Raw genomic sequence first — 17,906 nt, forward strand, 5'->3', positions numbered from 1 at the left:
GGGAGGCAGGTAGGGAGGGAGAGGGGGTTGTACAACCCTGGGAGGGAATGATTTGGGGGGGTCTCTATCTTTAGATATTTATTTTCCTCTCCCTATCCCAACATAAAGAGGGTAAAATAAACATTCTCTTTTTGTGCATAGCTGACTATAATACATATATGAAAAGAAAGAAATGCTCATATCTTACTCTACCAAAACATGCATTTTCCTTCTACTTTTTATTTGCGTATAAGCAATGTAAAGATGCTGTCCATTCTAAGAGGACAACCCCCAAAATCTTGCAAATTAACTGGCAGCCTTGAATCACTCCCATATTGTGGTGGTGAATAAAACCAAAATGAATATAGAACAGTTTTTTTCAAATCAATGAAAATGTTGTAATCAATGTTGTTGTATTGTACTGGAACAAAGTACAACAAACTATAATTTAATGGGTGCATAAGAAAAAACTGTTCTAATAAGATCCTGACTGGGGTGACAAAAACCTACAAAACCTATAGGATCCACTAGGATTACTTTTGATTTCTAATTGGAAAAAAGTAGTCCAATAGGATTCTGGAAATAAACAACTAATCCTATAGGATTTTTGGACTATGGCATTCTTTGTTCACACACACAAGCGCACACAAACACACACACACTCACACACCTTTGCTTCACCTCGTGGATGCTGGATAAAAACGAATACATTTTAACCCTCTTTTAGTCCAGTCCCATCCACTAATTATATTGGTTGCCACAATAACATTGCGGCCCTATTCATTGTCTGTGTGACGCCCTGACCTGAGATATCTCTGTTTTCTTTATATTTTGGTTAGGTCAGGGTGTGACTAGGGTGGGTACGCTAGTTTTGTATTGTCTAGTTTTTTTTTGTATGTCTAGGGTTTTTGTAGGTCTAGGTGATTTGTATGTCTATGGTGGCCTGATATGGTTCCCAATCAGAGGCAGCTGTTTATCGTTGTCTCTGATTGGGGATCATATTTAGGTAGCCATTTCCCTTTGGTGTTTGTGGGATCTTGTCTATGTGTAATTGCCTGTCAGCACTCGTTTGTATAGCTTCATGGTTCATTTTGTTAGTTTGTGTTTCATTCTTTTAATAAATAAGAATGTACGCATACCATGCTGCATTCCTTGGTCCGATTCTTATAACGAACGTGACAGAATATCCCACCACAAAAAGACCAAGCAGCGTGTTCAAGAGGAGTGGATGGACATCCTGGGCTCGGGAGAAAGATGAGTGTAGGACATCCTGGACCTGGGAGGAGGTAATGGCAGGGGACAAGACCCTGCCATGGAAGCAGGTGGAGATAACGCAGGAGGAACGGCGACGATACGAGGGGACATGGCTAGCCCGAGAGGCAGCTCCAAATAAAAAAATGGGGGGTGGCACACGGGGAGATTGGCAGAGTCAGGGGTTAGACCTGAGCCAACTCCCCGTGCTTACCGTGGGGAGCATGTGACTGGTCAGACACCGTGTTACGCAGTGATGCGCACAGTGTCTCCAGTTCGCATTCATAGCCCGGTGCGCTCTATTCCAGCTCATCGCATTTGCAAGGGCTAGATTGGGCATCCAGCCAGGATGGATGGTGCCGGCTCAGCACTCCTGGTCTCCAGTACACCTCCTTGGACCAGGATATCCTGCGCCAGCTCTGCGTACTCTGTCTCCGGTGCGTCTGCACAGCCCAGTGCACCGACGGTCCCCAGTCCAGGGTCTCCGGCGACGGTCCCCAGTCCCGGGGTCTCCGGCGACGGTTCCCAGTCCGGGGCCTCCGGCGATGATACACGGTCCGGTTCTACAAATGTGGAGGGATCAGCGGAAAACGGTCCCCAGTCCGGAACCTCCACCGACGGGGGGGCTGCGTCCCCAGAACCGGAGCCGTTTACCGAGGGTAGATTCCAAACCCGCACCCTCCCCTATAGGTTCAGGTTTGCGGCCGGGAGTCCGCACCTTTGGGTATCATATTTAGGTAGCCATTTCCCTTTGGTGTTTGTGGGATCTTGTCTGTGTGGTTGCCTGTCAGCACTCGTTTCGGTTTGTTGTTTAGTGTTTAATTATTTGAATAAATAAGAATGCACGCATACCACTCTGCACCTTGGTCCGATTCTTATAAAGAACATGACAGTCTGAACTAAGCTTTCTAATTGACTCATACCACATTTACATTTCGGGTAGGAAACAATTGGACACGCATGCACGACATCTTTCCCAGGCATTCCACAAATAAATCTCTTTGAGCTTTCTCCTGTAAAAGGGCACATAAAGAACAGCGGCCGAGACTAGTGCCAGGAGTGGCTCCACTTTGTTTCTCAGGGCGGTCACATTGACATGACAGAGCAACTCCTAGCGCAGCACTCCGAAATCGTCGCTACAGCACAAGCGCAGCGGATGATCCATTGCGGAGACAGGACCCACGGCTGTGAGTAAACACAGGGCTTTGCTCTTCTTCATTCGACTCCTTTTTAACTTTTGTCATGTGAATAGTTTGTTATTATTTAGCCTATCGTTGATTAATAATAATTGTAGTCTAGATAATCTAATCTTAGTTTATGTTTCCCACACGGTATTCACCTCGTGGGTGTGCATGCAGGTTCTCTTCTGCAGCCGGCACACCACGACAACAACAAAGAGCTAATCAGTCACTAAATAATTTTACTGTTGGTAATTCTAATGAAATAATCCTACCTGAGATGATTAAATAGCACTTAACATGGCCTGGAGAGGCCCATTGTAAAAGTCTAAATTTGTTTCCATAATCACTAGTATGGGAAAGTTGGATCAGGTGCATGGGGGTCTTGTGCCGTCCTTTTCCCACGCTAAAACTGCCAAGGCGTGACACTGAACTGATACAATGTTGCAGTGTAGTGCAGCGTCACAGTTATACTGTTGCGCTGTATTCAACAATAAAAACCTTTGGGTTGTTATAAGTAGGCTTTTAAACCCCATAGCTATTGACAATGAGGAAGGTAAAACTACAGGTTTGTTTTTTTTACAGGCAACTGTAGTCTTAAAACTTGTTAGAGATTGTATCTATAGTATATTATGAACACCGACTGTAAGATAACTCAGTAAGCAAAACTACATTGAAAAGATGTCTAAAATACACTACCGGTCAAACATTACTCATTAAAGTTATTTTTCTACATTGTAGAATAATAGTGAAGACATCAACATTATGAAATAACACATATGGAATTATGTAGTATCCCCAAAAAGCAGTTAAACAAATCGAAATATATTGTATATTTTAGATTCTTCCGAAAAATCAGCGTCCATTGACATTGAATTTAAGGCCAGTCCAGACCACAACTAAAAAAGCAAAGGAAAAAAAGGTCTGGACAGGACCAAAAAAAGAGTTGGCGTCGGTCGATAGCCACGGGAAGTAGGACCCCCACAAAAAACAAAAACATATATATATTTTTACAGTCTCACAAAAGTAGTGCAGTGGTCCTTTGCTAGTCTTGTATTAGCGGACCGATATAACCATTTACAACGCGGGCACAACAAATACATTCTACTTCACCCCCACCCCCAAACACCTTCCCGTGGTAATGCGTAGGTCAGTGCTTAGTGGGAACTTCCCCTACCCCCACCCTCTGCCGGCAAAAGAAGCAGCTTTCAAATCCATAACTTCACTGTTTCACAACGTGAGTGGACTGAACTCGGAACAAAAAAGATTACGCCTAGACTGCTTTGTATTTTTTAGGCTATTTATTGTATTAGACCCAATGCAGATACATTTTTATTCCACAGAAACGTCACTGAAATGTCGTTGCTTGCTGCTAAACTGCTAAACTGCCAGTGGATGATCTGACCCCAACACACCTGGGAAAAAAGGACCAAAAGACCACTATTTTCCTGACATAATTAGGCCTACAATGCCGTCTTGCGCAAGATGTCTATGCTGAAACAGGTTATAGTGCGCAAGAATGGTCAGGACGCAGAGAAAAGCTTGGACTGGAGTTACATGGAGTGGCTAGAGAACGAGAACAAGGAAGTGACGGTTGTGAACAATGTCGAGACGCAAACTGTCTCAAAACCCACAGAGGAAAAGGAGACGCAGACCAGTAACCCCTTTATCATGCATATAGATTTGGCCAGAACGCACTCCAAACTGAAACACACGTCTTTGGTCGAGGCAGACGGCTTGCTCACCCAGTTTGACCGACAGGCCCCGGCTCGCATCTCCACCTCCCCGACCTTGAGGAGGATGAGGAGCACGCGACGTCCGCAGGTGGACTTCCGGGACCCTGTGAGGATGGACAGCACACAGGAGGAGTCGGGTATGGAAGATACACCGTCCCCGTTGAGTCCCCTCTCCCCAGTACAAAGGCACAAGTCTCCGCTGGCGGCCAGCCCCCATCCCGTTGAAGGAAACCATCTCGATAATCTGCCCAATTCATCCGCAGGCTGGGGGAAAAGCAGATCGCATAGATCAAAGACTTTTGACAATGGTATCACTTGCACGAGACAAGGATCTCTGGATGCACTGAGTGTGCAAAGTGTTAGTAAAGACTTTGCATTTCCTGATGATAGCGATGATCAGGTGAGTTAATGTTATGATCACAAATGGTGAACTTTCAGTTGAGCATGAATGGTGGCCAAATGCCACACTGTGACTTTATAATATATTTTTTTATCTGAGCCTTATAAAGCAGATAGCCAGTAGCTCCACCACATTCCTCCTGGGTACCAGTCCTCTCCCCCTCATTCTCCCTGGGTACCAGTCCTCTCCCCCTCATTCTCTCTGGGTACCAGCTCTCTCCACCACATTCCTCCTGGGTACCAGCCCTCTCCCCCCCTCATTCTCCCTGGGTACCAGTCCTCTCCCCCTCATTCTCTCTGGGTACCAGCCTCTCCACCACATTCCTCCTGGGTACCAGCCCTCTCCCCCTCATTCTCCTGGGTACCAGTCCTCTCCCCCTCATTCTCCCTGGGTACCAGTCCTCTCCCCCTCATTCTCCCTGGGCACCAGCCCTCTCCCCACATTCTCTCCTGGGTACCAGTCCTCTCCCCCTCATTCTCCCTGGGTACCAGTCCTCTCCCCCTCATTCTCCCTGGGTACCAGTCTCCCCCACATTCTCCCTGGGTACCAGCCCTCTCCCCCTCATTCTCCCTGAGTACCAGCCCTCTCCACCACATTCTCCCTGGGTACCAGCCCTCTCCCCCACATTCTCCCTGGGTACCAGTCCTCTCCCCCTCATTCTCCCTGGGTACCAGTCCTCTCCACCACATTCTCCCTGGGTACCAGCCCTCTCCACCACATTCTCCTGGGTACCAGCCCTCTCCATCACATTCCTCCTGGGTACCAGCCCTCTCCACCACATTCTCTCCTGGGTACCAGCCCTCTCCATCACATTCCTCCTGGGTACCAGCCCTCTCCCACATTCTCCTGGGTACCAGCCCTCTCCCCACATTCTCCCTGGGTACCAGTCCTCTCCACCACATTCTCCCTGGGTACCAGCCCTCTCCACCACATTCTCCCTGGGTACCAGCCCTCTCCACCACATTCCTCCTGGGTACCAGTCCTCTCCACCACATTCTCCCTGGGTACCAGCCCTCTCCCCCTCATTCTCCCTGGGCACCAGCCCTCTCCACCACATTCCTCCTGGGTACCAGTCCTCTCCCCCTCATTCTCCCTGGGTACCAGCCCTCTCCCCCTCATTCTCCCTGGGTACCAGCCCTCTCCACCACATTCCTCCTGGGTACCAGTCCTCTCCCCCTCATTCTCCCTGGGAGTCCTCTCCCCCTCATTCTCCCTGGCTTACTGTGGTGGCTGCTCACAATGTCAGCTTTTGACAGCAAATTAATCAGCAGTAAATGCACTGACAGCTCAGCACAGCCCCACCACCCAGCAAGCCCTCCCCTCCCTCACACACACACACACACACACACACACACACACACACACACACACACACACACACACACACACACACACACACACACACACACACACACACACACACACACACACACACACACACACACACACAGAGAGAGAGATCAGAGGGCCCTAGGAAGGCAGCAAGGCTCCTCCACAGGCCTCCTATTCACCAGTGTCAGCAGTGATAGAGAGGTCAGTAGGCATTAGGATAAATTAATGGGGGGGATCTATTCATTGGGCTCCCAGCATTTTACCCAGACCATTCTCAATAGAGCCCCAACATTCTCTGTAGATAGTAAAGGGCTAATCGGGCTATTCAAATTCTAACAACCATATTAAAACACTTTTGACATTTCTCTAGACAATATTTTTTCAAGAGATTGAAATGTTTTGTTTGTTTGAAAGTGATATATCCATGTTATGTAGGAGCAGGAGGCCTGTGTAATGTTGATTTAGTGTTATATATTCTGCAAGAGTTTCTACACCTTTAAAATCAGCCAGGGCCTTTGGTTTCTCTAGTCCATCACATTCAAGGCTCTTAAATCATCATTGACCTTCTAGGGCTGGTTAACCGGACCCAGATTAATCTTAGTCCTGCACTAAAAAGCATGTTCAATGGAGATTCTCTGTTGAAAGTACTTCTTAGGCCAAGAGTAAGGTTAAACTGTCCCAGAGAAACCAACCCCAAATGTTTAGATCCAGTAGATATCCTGTCCTATTGTTCACTGTCTATGTGTTTGCCCTTTCACATTAGTATCTGCTTTATAACAAGCCATTGTCAACATAATTATCCTAACCAACCTGCCTCTGTCTGTTTTTACAGGACAAGGAGGCTTGCCATAATAGGTAGGTCTGCCACCCGCAAGTCCCACAGAGTGATTTGAGTGTTATCTGTGTCCCCACTTGGTTTAGGCAAAAATACCTACACTGTGGCCTGCAATTACCATATACTACCTGGACATTATTTGCATGGCAGGAGGGGAATTTGCCTATAACCAACTAACTCTGAACTATGGCACGCAGTTAGGAAACCAGGGTTGTATTCATTAGGCTCCAAACAGAACAAAACGGTTCTAATTTGCATGATTGCATCCTAAATCGTGTTGTTTCTTTCTTTTGCTATCTCTAATTTGTTCACCTTTCCAGTGATCCCGGGAGTTTGTTTGTTTGTATGGAAACATCTTGAGGGAAAAATGTCCCCAAGCTGGGCCTTGTTGCTTGAATTACATCCGCTCATTGAACATTTGGCGCTCAACGGCGAAATAAGATTGGACCCAGAGTAGAGGGAGCTCCATTGCATATTCGTTGTGCTTTGGGTTTGTTAGTGAAACTGTTTGCAGAGCATTATAAGCTCAGTGGGTATAGTTATGAGAGTCCCATGGTTACAGATAGAAGATCTTCATTTGAGACAGTTTGGAGCAGCAGGAAGATAATCATACAGCAACAGGAAATGTGGATTATAATTCATATAATACATTTTTCAGAAAGGAAAAAATTCAAAGTGGAAATTACAAACTTCAAAAACCTTTTTAAACCTTAAAATACACTAAGTTTTCATGCAACAGGGTAATCAAATTAGCATCCTATGTGTGGACGAGACAAGGCCTCATTAATGCTGTTTTTCCTGGACTGCCAGCAGTTCCACCACCACCCCTCCTAATGGGCCGCCCGGGAAGGACTCTTCTACTGGATAATTAGGCAGCTATTGTCCTTGTAATTATTATAGTTACACCCTGGCACCACCCCCCTCATTTCCCCCCACATGGTGGCAGGGATCAGAAGACCATTTGTCAGAACCGCTTTGTTTTCGGGCATCGTTATTTTGCTGCAGGGGGGTGGTTTGGGGGACGAAGTGCCCCTCTTTGCAGGGGCTCGACTCAGTGGCAGAGGGGCCGACGCACAGAGGGCATTCTGACTGGCCACAATGAGACATGATGTCTTTGTGACCTGCTTGGAAATAAACTGCAATTAATGCTGAAGTGTTTTTGACAGATCCGCATGCAGTACTCTTCCACCACCACCAACATTACTTGCATTTACTGTAAGACTTATAGCCTGCTCAAGGTGCTGGTTAACTATAATATATGCCATTTAGCAGTTGCTTTTATCCAAAGCAACTTACAGTTATGGTTGCATGCATTTTACGTATGGGTGGTCCTGGGAAAAGAACCCACTACCCTGGTGTAACAAGCACCGTGCTCTACTAACCAAGCTTTGTATTGTTAACTCAGCACCCTTTGTGTGCCTATACATATAAGGGCCATAAGATGCGCCAGGGTCCACACTACCATGACTGATATTAGTTTACTAAAGAGAAGATAGTCCTAGAGAGGACAAAGAACAGTAGTTGCTCTCAGAGGTATTATCTGTACTGAGGCGTTAACAGACATGGCCAGGGGATAACTAACATACCACATTACTCGGGTCTCATTGTACACTTACAGAAGGACACCGCTAAGGTGTACACATTGGCTTGCTGCACCTCGTCAGTCAGTCTTCTGTTGGTGGTTTATATAAGATAAGTACGGCTGGTTATATAAGCATACCATTACAGATACACAGCAGTTTCCTGAGGACATCCATACAATCCAAGGAGAATGACAATGGGTAGACTTTTTGGATAGGGTGAGACATTTTGGTAACAGACCATAAAATAAAATCAAGAACCAACATACTTCCGTTCCCTGTAGTTGTATAACTGTTCCTGTTTGTGGGTTCTGTATACGCCATCATAAACAGCCATGGATTTTCAGCTGTTTGTCTTCCTTATGGTGTCGTCATTTCTAGATAACCTTTCACCAAGCACAGCGAAAGTCTGTACTCCAAGTCTAACTTATGGTGCAGTATACACGAATACAAAATTATAACACCATTCACATTCTGAAAAAAATGATTATGTTCTACTCTGTCTTCAATCAAACAAACACTGGATTGTGTCTCACGTAACCCTAGTCTAACGTTACTATACTCTAAATTGTCATTCATTACTCAGCTATTAGGAAGGAATACAAATTTGAAAAAAGTCTGGACTCATTGGTACGTTAACTAAACCCATGAGCTTTTAGTTTAATAGAGCAACTGGAGAGAGAGTTAATCAAGACCTCACTATGAAAGCTATAAAGCCAGTGAGTAGTCTAGTCTAGTCACAGCACTGGTAGTGAATGTTAAACTGAATGACTAAAGACCAGCCTATCAGGTTGTTATTTGGCTCATCACTACTACTCTCACTATTCCCCAGAAAGACAACTGAAATCTATCTTGTAAACTCAGAGGTAGCTACTGTGGTTGGTTTTATAGAGTGTGTACATACACTGAGTGTACAAAACATTAAGGACACCTGCTCTTTCCATGATATAGAATGACCAGGTGGAAGCTATGATCCCTTATTGATGTTACTTGTTAAATCCACTTCAATCAGTGTAGATGAAGGGGAGGAGACAGGTTAAAGAAGGATTTTTAAGCCTTTACACAATCCATGTCTCAATTGTCTGTGTGCCATTCAGAGGGTGAATGGGCAAGACAAAATATTTAAGTGCCCTTGAACAGGGTATGTTAATAGGTTTGTGTCAAGAACTATAACGCTACTGGGTTTTTCACACTCAACAGTTTCCCGTGTGTATCAAGAATGGTCCACCAACCAAAGGACATCCATCCAACTTTACAAAACTATGGGAAGCATTGGAGTCAACATGGGCCAGCATCCATGTGGAACGCTTTGACATCTTGTAGAGTCCAGGCCCCAACGAATTGATGCTGTTCCGAGGGCAAAAAGGGGCGGGGGGGTGCAACTACATTTTAGGAAGGTGTCCTTAATGTTTTGTACACTCAGTGTATTTATGCAGTGGTAGGGAAGTCAATTCAAGTAGGTACACACTTTTTATTACCATAGCAAACAACATAACGAATGCATAAGATGTCAATACATAAATTCATTTATTGGCAATCTCTAATCCATTAATTCTGCATGATTTGAATTTGTCATTTGGATATTCTGTGTGTACCTGCAGTTCACCCTCAACAACAACACAAAGGGATGACGTGAAAACAGTTGAGAACAGTGGCTGTTCCAGCACAGCCTGGGGCGTCTTGGGTCTGGCAATGCTTTAGTTTCTTCCTCTGACAGAAGAGCTGAGGACTATAAAAGCACACACACGCTCACACATGTGTGCAGGCGCTTTATGGTAATGTTTACAACAAACCCTCATGCACTTGCTAGTTCACAGTGCAGTGAGTGCATATGGTATTTCATCAATGTAGAAATGCCAAAAGGAATTCTGATATTTCCTGTTAAACCGTCTTCTTGGCAAATACTGTGAGAATATTCTGTCTGTTGATTCTGTTCCATTATGTTGTTAAATATACAGTAACTAATTTGTTACGCCATTACTCGTGTTCGTTATTACACCTGTATTATTTATACTGTACCTCCCTTTGACATACTGTATTGCTCACCTTGTATTACACCTTCTCTTATTATGTCATAAAGCATTGTTGTTATAGCTTTATATGATGCGTGGTTCTAATCCTGAATGCTGATTGGTTAAATTCACATTCCAGCTGTTGTCCATTCCACAAGTTACCACCGGCTAAATCTAGGACTTTAAAATGCCTATTTACTCTGTTCCATCTGACTGCGCAATCCACTGTCTCATCAGCCCAGCCAGGCAATTTATATACTTGATCTCCACTATAAAAAAGCATCTAGACATTATCTCACATTTCTTTTAGACTAACATTTTGTTTTCAACCACAGAGATTTGTAAAACCTTGCTCTGTCTCTGACATTTGCAACATTGTTTCAATGTTCAAATTCGATCTCCTGCTGTCCCATAGTAATGAACGGGAGTCGGGACATACAGGCAGGCAGTGTTTCTCAGCCAGTTGAAATCATGAATCAGCTGGCATCATTTTATACAAAAAAATGTAAATTGAAAAAAGGTCAAACAAAACGAAGTGCAGCTAGTTTGCAGTATTTCCAGCTTCAGTTTGGAATGATTATGTTGCTGTGTTGTTGGCTAGCTCCTCTGAACAACGGTGTGACGTGTGAGCGAGCACATTTTGAACGGCAGGTGAAATCGCGTCTCATTACCTCATTGTTATGGATGAATCCAAATAAATCTAAACTAGAAAACAGTTTAAACAAATTCAAATCCAGCTACTTTTCTGTTATTCTGGCTGCACTTTTTTTGGATGTGACTGTGAGTTAGCCGTAGTTGGCTAGCTAGCAAGCAATGGATAAGAAATTTGCCAGCTAGTATGGCGTTGGAACTATTAGAATGAACAACTGGGTCGCGTCCATAAATACAGAACGAAAGACTGAACGACTGGGTTGCATCCCTGGCAACCTCAATGGATAGAATGAACGACCAGCCGGATTGGGTAGCAACCCTAGATTTGTGTCGTGACTACTAAATCTTGTGGAAGAATGAAAAAGTATGCATAAATTCATCAAAATCTCTCTTTATAAAAAAATATATATTATTTTACATTTTTGTAGGGGGTAGATCAGCTTTAATATTGCAGATAGATTGTAGCTTCTATCAATGTAATCGTCTGCATCACTTCCTTTTAGCATAAATTCATCAAAATCTCTCTTTATATATATATATATATATATATATATATATATATACTGCTCAAAAAATAAAGGGAACACTAAAATAACACATCCTAGATCTGAATGAATGAAATACTTTTTTCTTTACATAGTTGAATGTGCTGACAACAAAATCACACAAAAATGATCAATGGAAATCAAATTTATCAAGCCATGGAGGTCTGGATTTGGAGTCACACTCAAAATTAAAGTGGAAAACCACACTACAGGCTGATCCAACTTTGATGTAATGTCCTTAAAACAAGTCAAACTGGGGCTCAGTAGTGTGTGTGGCCTCCACATGCCTGTATGACCTCTCTACAACGCCTGGGCATGCTCCTGATGAGGTGGCGGATGGTCTCCTGAGGGATCTCCTCCCGGACCTGGACTAAAGCATCCGCCAACTCCTGGACAGTCTGTGGTGCAACATGGCGTTGGTGGATGGAGCGAGACATGATGTCCCAGATGTGCTCAATTGGATTCAGGTCTGGGGAACGGGCGGGCCAGTCCATAGCATCAATGCCTTCCTCTTGCAGGAACTGCTGACACACTCCAGCCACATGAGGTCTAGCATTATCTTGCATTAGGAGGAACCCAGGGCCAACCGCACCAGCATATGGTCTCACAAGGGGTCTGAGGATCTCATCTCGGTTCCTAATGGCAGTCAGGCTACCTCTGGCGAGCACATGGAGGGCTGTGCGGCCCCCCAAAGAAATGCCACCCCACACCATGACTGACCCACCGCCAAACCGGTCATGCTGGAGGATGTTGCAGGCAGCAGAACATTCTCCACGGCGTCTCCAGACTGTCACGTCTGTCACATGTGCTCAGTGTGAACCTGCTTTCATCTGTGAAGAGCACAGGGCGCCAGTGGCGAATTTGCCAATCTTGGTGTTCTCTGGCAAATGCCAAACGTCCTGCACGGTGTTGGGCTGTAAAGCACAACCCCCACCTGTGGACGTCGGGTCCTCATACCACCCTCATGGAGTGGTTTCTGACCGTTTGAGCAGACACATGTACATTTGTGGCCTGCTGGAGGTCATTTTGCAGGGCTCTGGCAGTGCTCCTCCTTGCACAAAGGTGGAGGTAGCGGTCCTGCTGCTGGGTTGTTTCCCTCCTACGGCCTCCTCCACGTCTCCTGATGTACTGGCCTGTCTCCTGGTACCGCCTCCATGCTGTGGACACTACGCTGACAGACACAGCAAACCTTCTTGCCACAGCTCGCATTGATGTTCCATCCTGGATGAGCTGCACTACCTGAGCCACTTGTGTGGGTTGTAGACTCCATCTCATGCTACCACTAGAGTGAAAGCACCGCCAGCATTCAAAAGTGACCAAAACATCAGCCAGGAAGCATAGGAACTGAGAAGTGGTCTGTGGTTATCACCTGCAGAACCACTCCTTTATTGGGGGTGTCTTGCTAATTGCCTATAATTTCCAACTGTTGTCTATCTATTTGCACAACAGCATTTGAAATGTATTGTCAATCAGTGTTGCTTCCTAAGTGGACAGTTTGATTTCACAGAAGTGTGATAGACTTGGTGTTACATTGTGTTGTTTAAGTGTTCCCTTTATTTTTTTGAGCAGTGTATATACAGTACCAGTCAAAAGTTTGGACACACCTACTCATGCCAGGGTTTTTCTTTATTTTTACTATTTTCTACATTGTAGAATAATGGTGAAGACATCAAAACTATGAAATAACGCATATGGAATCATGTAATAACCAAATAAGTGTTAAACAAATGAAAATATCTTATATTTGAGATTCTTCAAAGTAGCCAACCTTTACCTTGATGACAGCTTTGCACACTCTTGGCATTCTCTCAACCAGCTTCATGAGATAGTCACTTGGGATGCATTTCAATTAACAGGTGTTCCTTGTTAAAAGTTAATTTGTGCAATTTATTTCCTTAACGCATTTAAGCCAATCAGTTGTGTTGTGACAAGGTAGGGGTGGTATACAGAAGATAGCCCTATTTGGTAAAATACCAAGTCCATATTATAGCAAGAACAGCTCAAATAAGCAAAGAGAAACAACAGTCCATCATTACTTTAAGACATGAAGGTCAGTCAATCAAGAACATTTCAAGAACTTTGAAAGTTTCCTCAAGTGCAGTCGCAAAAACCATCAAGCACTATGATAAAACTGGCTCTCATGAGGACCGCCACAGGAAAGGAAGACCCAGAGTTACCTCTGCTGCAGAGGATAAGTTCATTAGAGTTACCAGCCTCAGAAATTGCAGACCAAATAAATGCTTCACATAGTTCAAGTAACAGGCACATCTTAACATCAACTGTTCAGAGGAGACTACGTGAATCAGGCCTTCATGGTTGAATTGCTGCAAATAAACCACTACTAAAGGACACCAATAATAAGAGGAGACTTGCTTGGGCCAAGAAACACAACCAATGGACATTAGATCGGTGGAAATCTGTCCTTTGGCCTGATGAGTCCAAATGTAAGGTTTTTGGTTCCAACTGCTGTGTCTTTGTGAGACACAGAGTCTGTGAATGGATGATCTCTGCATGCGTGGTTCCCAATGTGAAGCATGCAGGAGGAGGTGTGATGGTGTGGGGGTGCTTTGCTGGTGACTGTCAGTGTGGCTACCACAGCATTCTGCATCTATACACCATCCCATCTGGTTTGCGCTTAGTGGGACTATGATTTGTTTTTCAGCAGGACCCAACAAACCCCCAGGATGTGTAAGGGCTATTTGACCAAGAAGGAGTGTAATGGAGTGCTACATCAGATGACCTGGCCTTTGACCTCAAACCAATTGAGATGGTTTGGGATGAGTTGGACTGCAGAGTGAAGGAAAAGCAGCCAACAAGTGCTCAGCATATGTGGAAACTCCTTCAAGACTATTGGAAAAGCATTCTTTGGCTACTTTAAAGAATCTCAAACATAAATATATTTTTGATGTGTTTAATACTTTTTTGGTTACTATGTGATTCCATGTGTTATTTCATAGTGTTGATGTCTTCACTATTATTCTACAATGTAGACAATAGCAAAAAGTTAAGAAAAACCCTTGAGTAGGTGTGTCCAAACGTTTGACTGGTAATGTACATACCTACACACATAAATACATACAGTTGAAGTTTATATACATCTTAGCCAAATACATTTAAACTCAGTTTTTCACAATTCCTGACAATTCATCCGATTAAAAATTCCCTGTCTTAGGTCAGTTAGGATCACCACTTTATCTTCGGAATGTGAAATGTCAGAATAATAGTAGAGAGAGTGATTTATTTCAGCTTTCATTTTTTTCATCACATTCCCAGTGGGTCAGAAGTTTACATACACTCAATTAGTATATGGTAGCATTGCCTTTAAATTGTTTAACTTGGGTCAAACGTTTCAGGTAGCCTTCCACAAGCTTCTCACAATAAGTTGGGTGAATTTTGGCCCATTCCTCCTGACAGAGCTGGTGTAACTGAGTCAGGTTTGTAGGCTTCATTGCTCGCACACGCTTTTCAGTTCTGCCCACAAATTTCCTATTGGATTGAGGTCAGGGCTTTGTGACATTGTCCATTTGGAAGACCCATTTGCGACCAAGCTTTAACTTCCTGACTGATGTCTTGAGATGTTGCTTCAATATATCCACATATTTTTCCTACCTTATGATGCCATCTATTTTGTGAAGTGCACCAGTCCCTCCTACAGCAAAGCACCCCCACAACATGATGCTGCCACCCTCATGCTTCAGAGTTGGGATGGTGTTCTTTGGCTTGCAAGCCACTCCCTTTTTCCTATAAACATAACAATGATCATTATGGCCAAACAGTTCTATTTTTGTTTCATCAGACCAGAGGACATTTCTCCAAAAAGTACGATCTTGTTCCCCATGTGCAGTTGCAAACCGTAGTCTGTTTTTTTATGGCGGTTCTGGAGCAGTGGCTTCTTCCTTGCTGAGCAGCCTTTCAGTTTATGTCGATATATAGGACTCATTTTACAGTGGATATAGATACTTTTGTACCTGTTTCCTCAAGCATCTTCACAAGGTCCTTTGCTGCTGTTCTGGATTTGCACTTTTAGCACCAAAGTACGTTCATCTCTAGGAGACAGAACACGTCTCCTTCCTGAGTGGTATGACGGCTGCGTGGTCCCATGGTGTTTATACTTGTGTACTATTGTTTGTACAGATGAACGTGGTACCTTCAGGTGTTTGGAAATTGCTCCTAAGGATGAACCAGACTTGTGGAGGTCTACAAAAAAAATGTATGTCAAGAAAAGAGGCACTGAGTTTGAAGGTATGCCTTGAAATATATCCACAGTACACCTCCAATTGACTCAAAGGATGTCAATTAGCCTATCAGAAGCTTCGAAAGCCATGACACCATTTTCTGGAATTTTCCAAGCTGTTTAAAGGCACAGTCAACTTAGTGTATGTAAACTTCTGACCCACTGGAATTGTGATACAGTGAATTAAAAGTGAAATGATCTGTCTGTAAACAATTTTTGGAAAAATGACTTGTGTCATGCACAAAGTAGATGTCCAAACCAACTTGCCAAAACTATACAGTAGTTAACAAGAAATTTGTGGAGTGGTTGAAAAACAAGTTTTAATGACTCCAACCTATGTGTATGTAAACGTCCGACTTTTTGTTTGTTTTCACTCCTGTCCTTCCTCTAACCTCAACCTCTCCCATCTATTTATTTCACAAACGTTCTGAACCTGTATACTTTTTACAGACACCGTATGTTTTGTTGTTATAAGTTGTTATTATTCCCAAGCTTCAGCTCCATTCAACCCCTCCCATCTTATCTATTAACACCGTCCATATTGGATTTCTATTTGCCATATATTTTTTGACTTTGCTGTGATGTTTCACAAAAGTTCTGACCTTTCGATTCTCATAATTTCTACAGATTGTAAATAAAAAATTATACGTATTATTATCTAAAAATTCTAAGTATTATTATATTATTGATCGATTGACTATGACCTTTCAGATCACCCAGTAGGGCTATCTGCAGCGTTAGCTACAGTTAAATGTTGCAATTCTTCAGCCATTCCTGGGACTGTGACCAAAAACAAGCTACATATGGACAATACCAAAACAAATGATTCTGTCTCTGCGCTGCAAACTCTGCAGAGCTGGGAAGGTTGCATCCTCCATATATATATCATTCTATTGGTTGAAAGAATTTGGGAGTTTGATTCTCCTTGTTTACTGTCCGTTATGTTTGAGTGTTGCTTGTTTTTGTAATATTTATCGATACATTTCTCAGGTCTTATGATTTGTTTTGTGTTGCTATCCAGATTGAATGTTATTACCCACCAGAATATGAAGTGCTAATATATACAGTGAAGGGAAAAAGTATTTGATCCCATGCTGATTTTGTATGTTTGCCCACTGACAAAGAAATGATCAGTCAATCATTTTAATGGTAGGTTTATTTGAACAGTGAGAGACAGAATAACAACAAAAAAATCCAGAAAAACACATGTCAAAAATGTTATAAATTGATTTGCATTTTAATGAGGGAAATAAGTATTTGACCCCCTCTCAATCAGAAAGATTTCTGGCTCCCAGGTGTCTTTTATACAGGTAACGAGCTGAGGTTAGGAGCACACTCTTATAGGGAGTGCTCCTAATCTCAGGTTGTTACCTGTATAAAAGACACCTGTCCACAGAAGCAATCAATCAATCAGATTGCAAACTATCCATCATGGCCAAGACCAAAGAGCTCTCCAAGGATGTCAGGGACAAGATTGTAGACCTACACAAGGCTGGAATGGGCTACAAGACCATCGCCAAGCAGCTTGGTGAGAAGGTGACAATAGTTGGTGCGATTATTCGCAAATGGAAGAAACACAAAAGAACTGTCAATCTCCCTCTGCCTGGGGCTCCATGCAAGATCTCACCTCGTGGAGTTGCAATGATCATGAGAACAGTGAGGAATCAGTCCAGAACTACACGGGAGGATCTTGTCAATGATCTAAAGGCAGCTGGGACCATAGTCACCAAGAAAACAGTTGGTAACACACTATGCCGTGAAGGACTGAAATCCAGCAGCGCTCGCAAGGTCCCCCTGCTCAAGAAAACATACATACATGCCCGTCTGAAGTTTGCCAATGAACATCTGAATGATTCAGAGGACAACTGGGTGAAAGTGTTGTGGTCAGATGAGACCAAAATGGAGCTTTTTGGCATCAACTCAACGTGCCATGTTTGGAGGAGGAGGAGGAATGCTGCCTATGACCCCAAGAACCCCATCCCCACCATCAAACATGGAGATGGAAACATTATGCTTTTTGGGGTGGGGGGGGTTCTGCTAAGGGGACAGGACAACTTCACCGCATAAAAGGGACGATGGACGGGGCAATGTACCGTCAAATCTTGGGTGAGAACCTCCTTCCCTCAGCCAGGGCATTGAAAATGGGTCATGGATGGGTATTCCAGCATGACAA

General features: G+C 43.8%; 1 protein-coding gene across 2 annotated transcripts in view; it reads left to right on the forward strand.

Annotated features, from left to right (window-relative positions):
* Positions 1 to 2,262: 2,262 nt before the first annotated feature.
* The window catches only part of LOC112218721 (pleckstrin homology domain-containing family G member 7), a 41,757-nt gene continuing 26,113 nt past the window's right edge, over positions 2,263 to 17,906 (forward strand). Inside the window, exons 1-3 of one of the 2 annotated variants that reach the window (XM_024379777.2) lie at positions 2,263 to 2,417; positions 3,752 to 4,544; positions 6,709 to 6,731. In XM_024379777.2, the coding sequence (XP_024235545.1) occupies positions 3,894 to 4,544; positions 6,709 to 6,731 (674 nt within the window). In that variant the 5' untranslated portion in view covers positions 2,263 to 2,417; positions 3,752 to 3,893. The remainder of the gene's footprint in view (positions 2,418 to 3,751; positions 4,545 to 6,708; positions 6,732 to 17,906) is intronic. The other variant, XM_024379776.2, reaches the window with a different exon arrangement.

This window comes from Oncorhynchus tshawytscha, linkage group LG19, assembly GCF_018296145.1.
Source record: "Oncorhynchus tshawytscha isolate Ot180627B linkage group LG19, Otsh_v2.0, whole genome shotgun sequence".
NCBI classification, from domain to species: domain Eukaryota; kingdom Metazoa; phylum Chordata; class Actinopteri; order Salmoniformes; family Salmonidae; genus Oncorhynchus; species Oncorhynchus tshawytscha.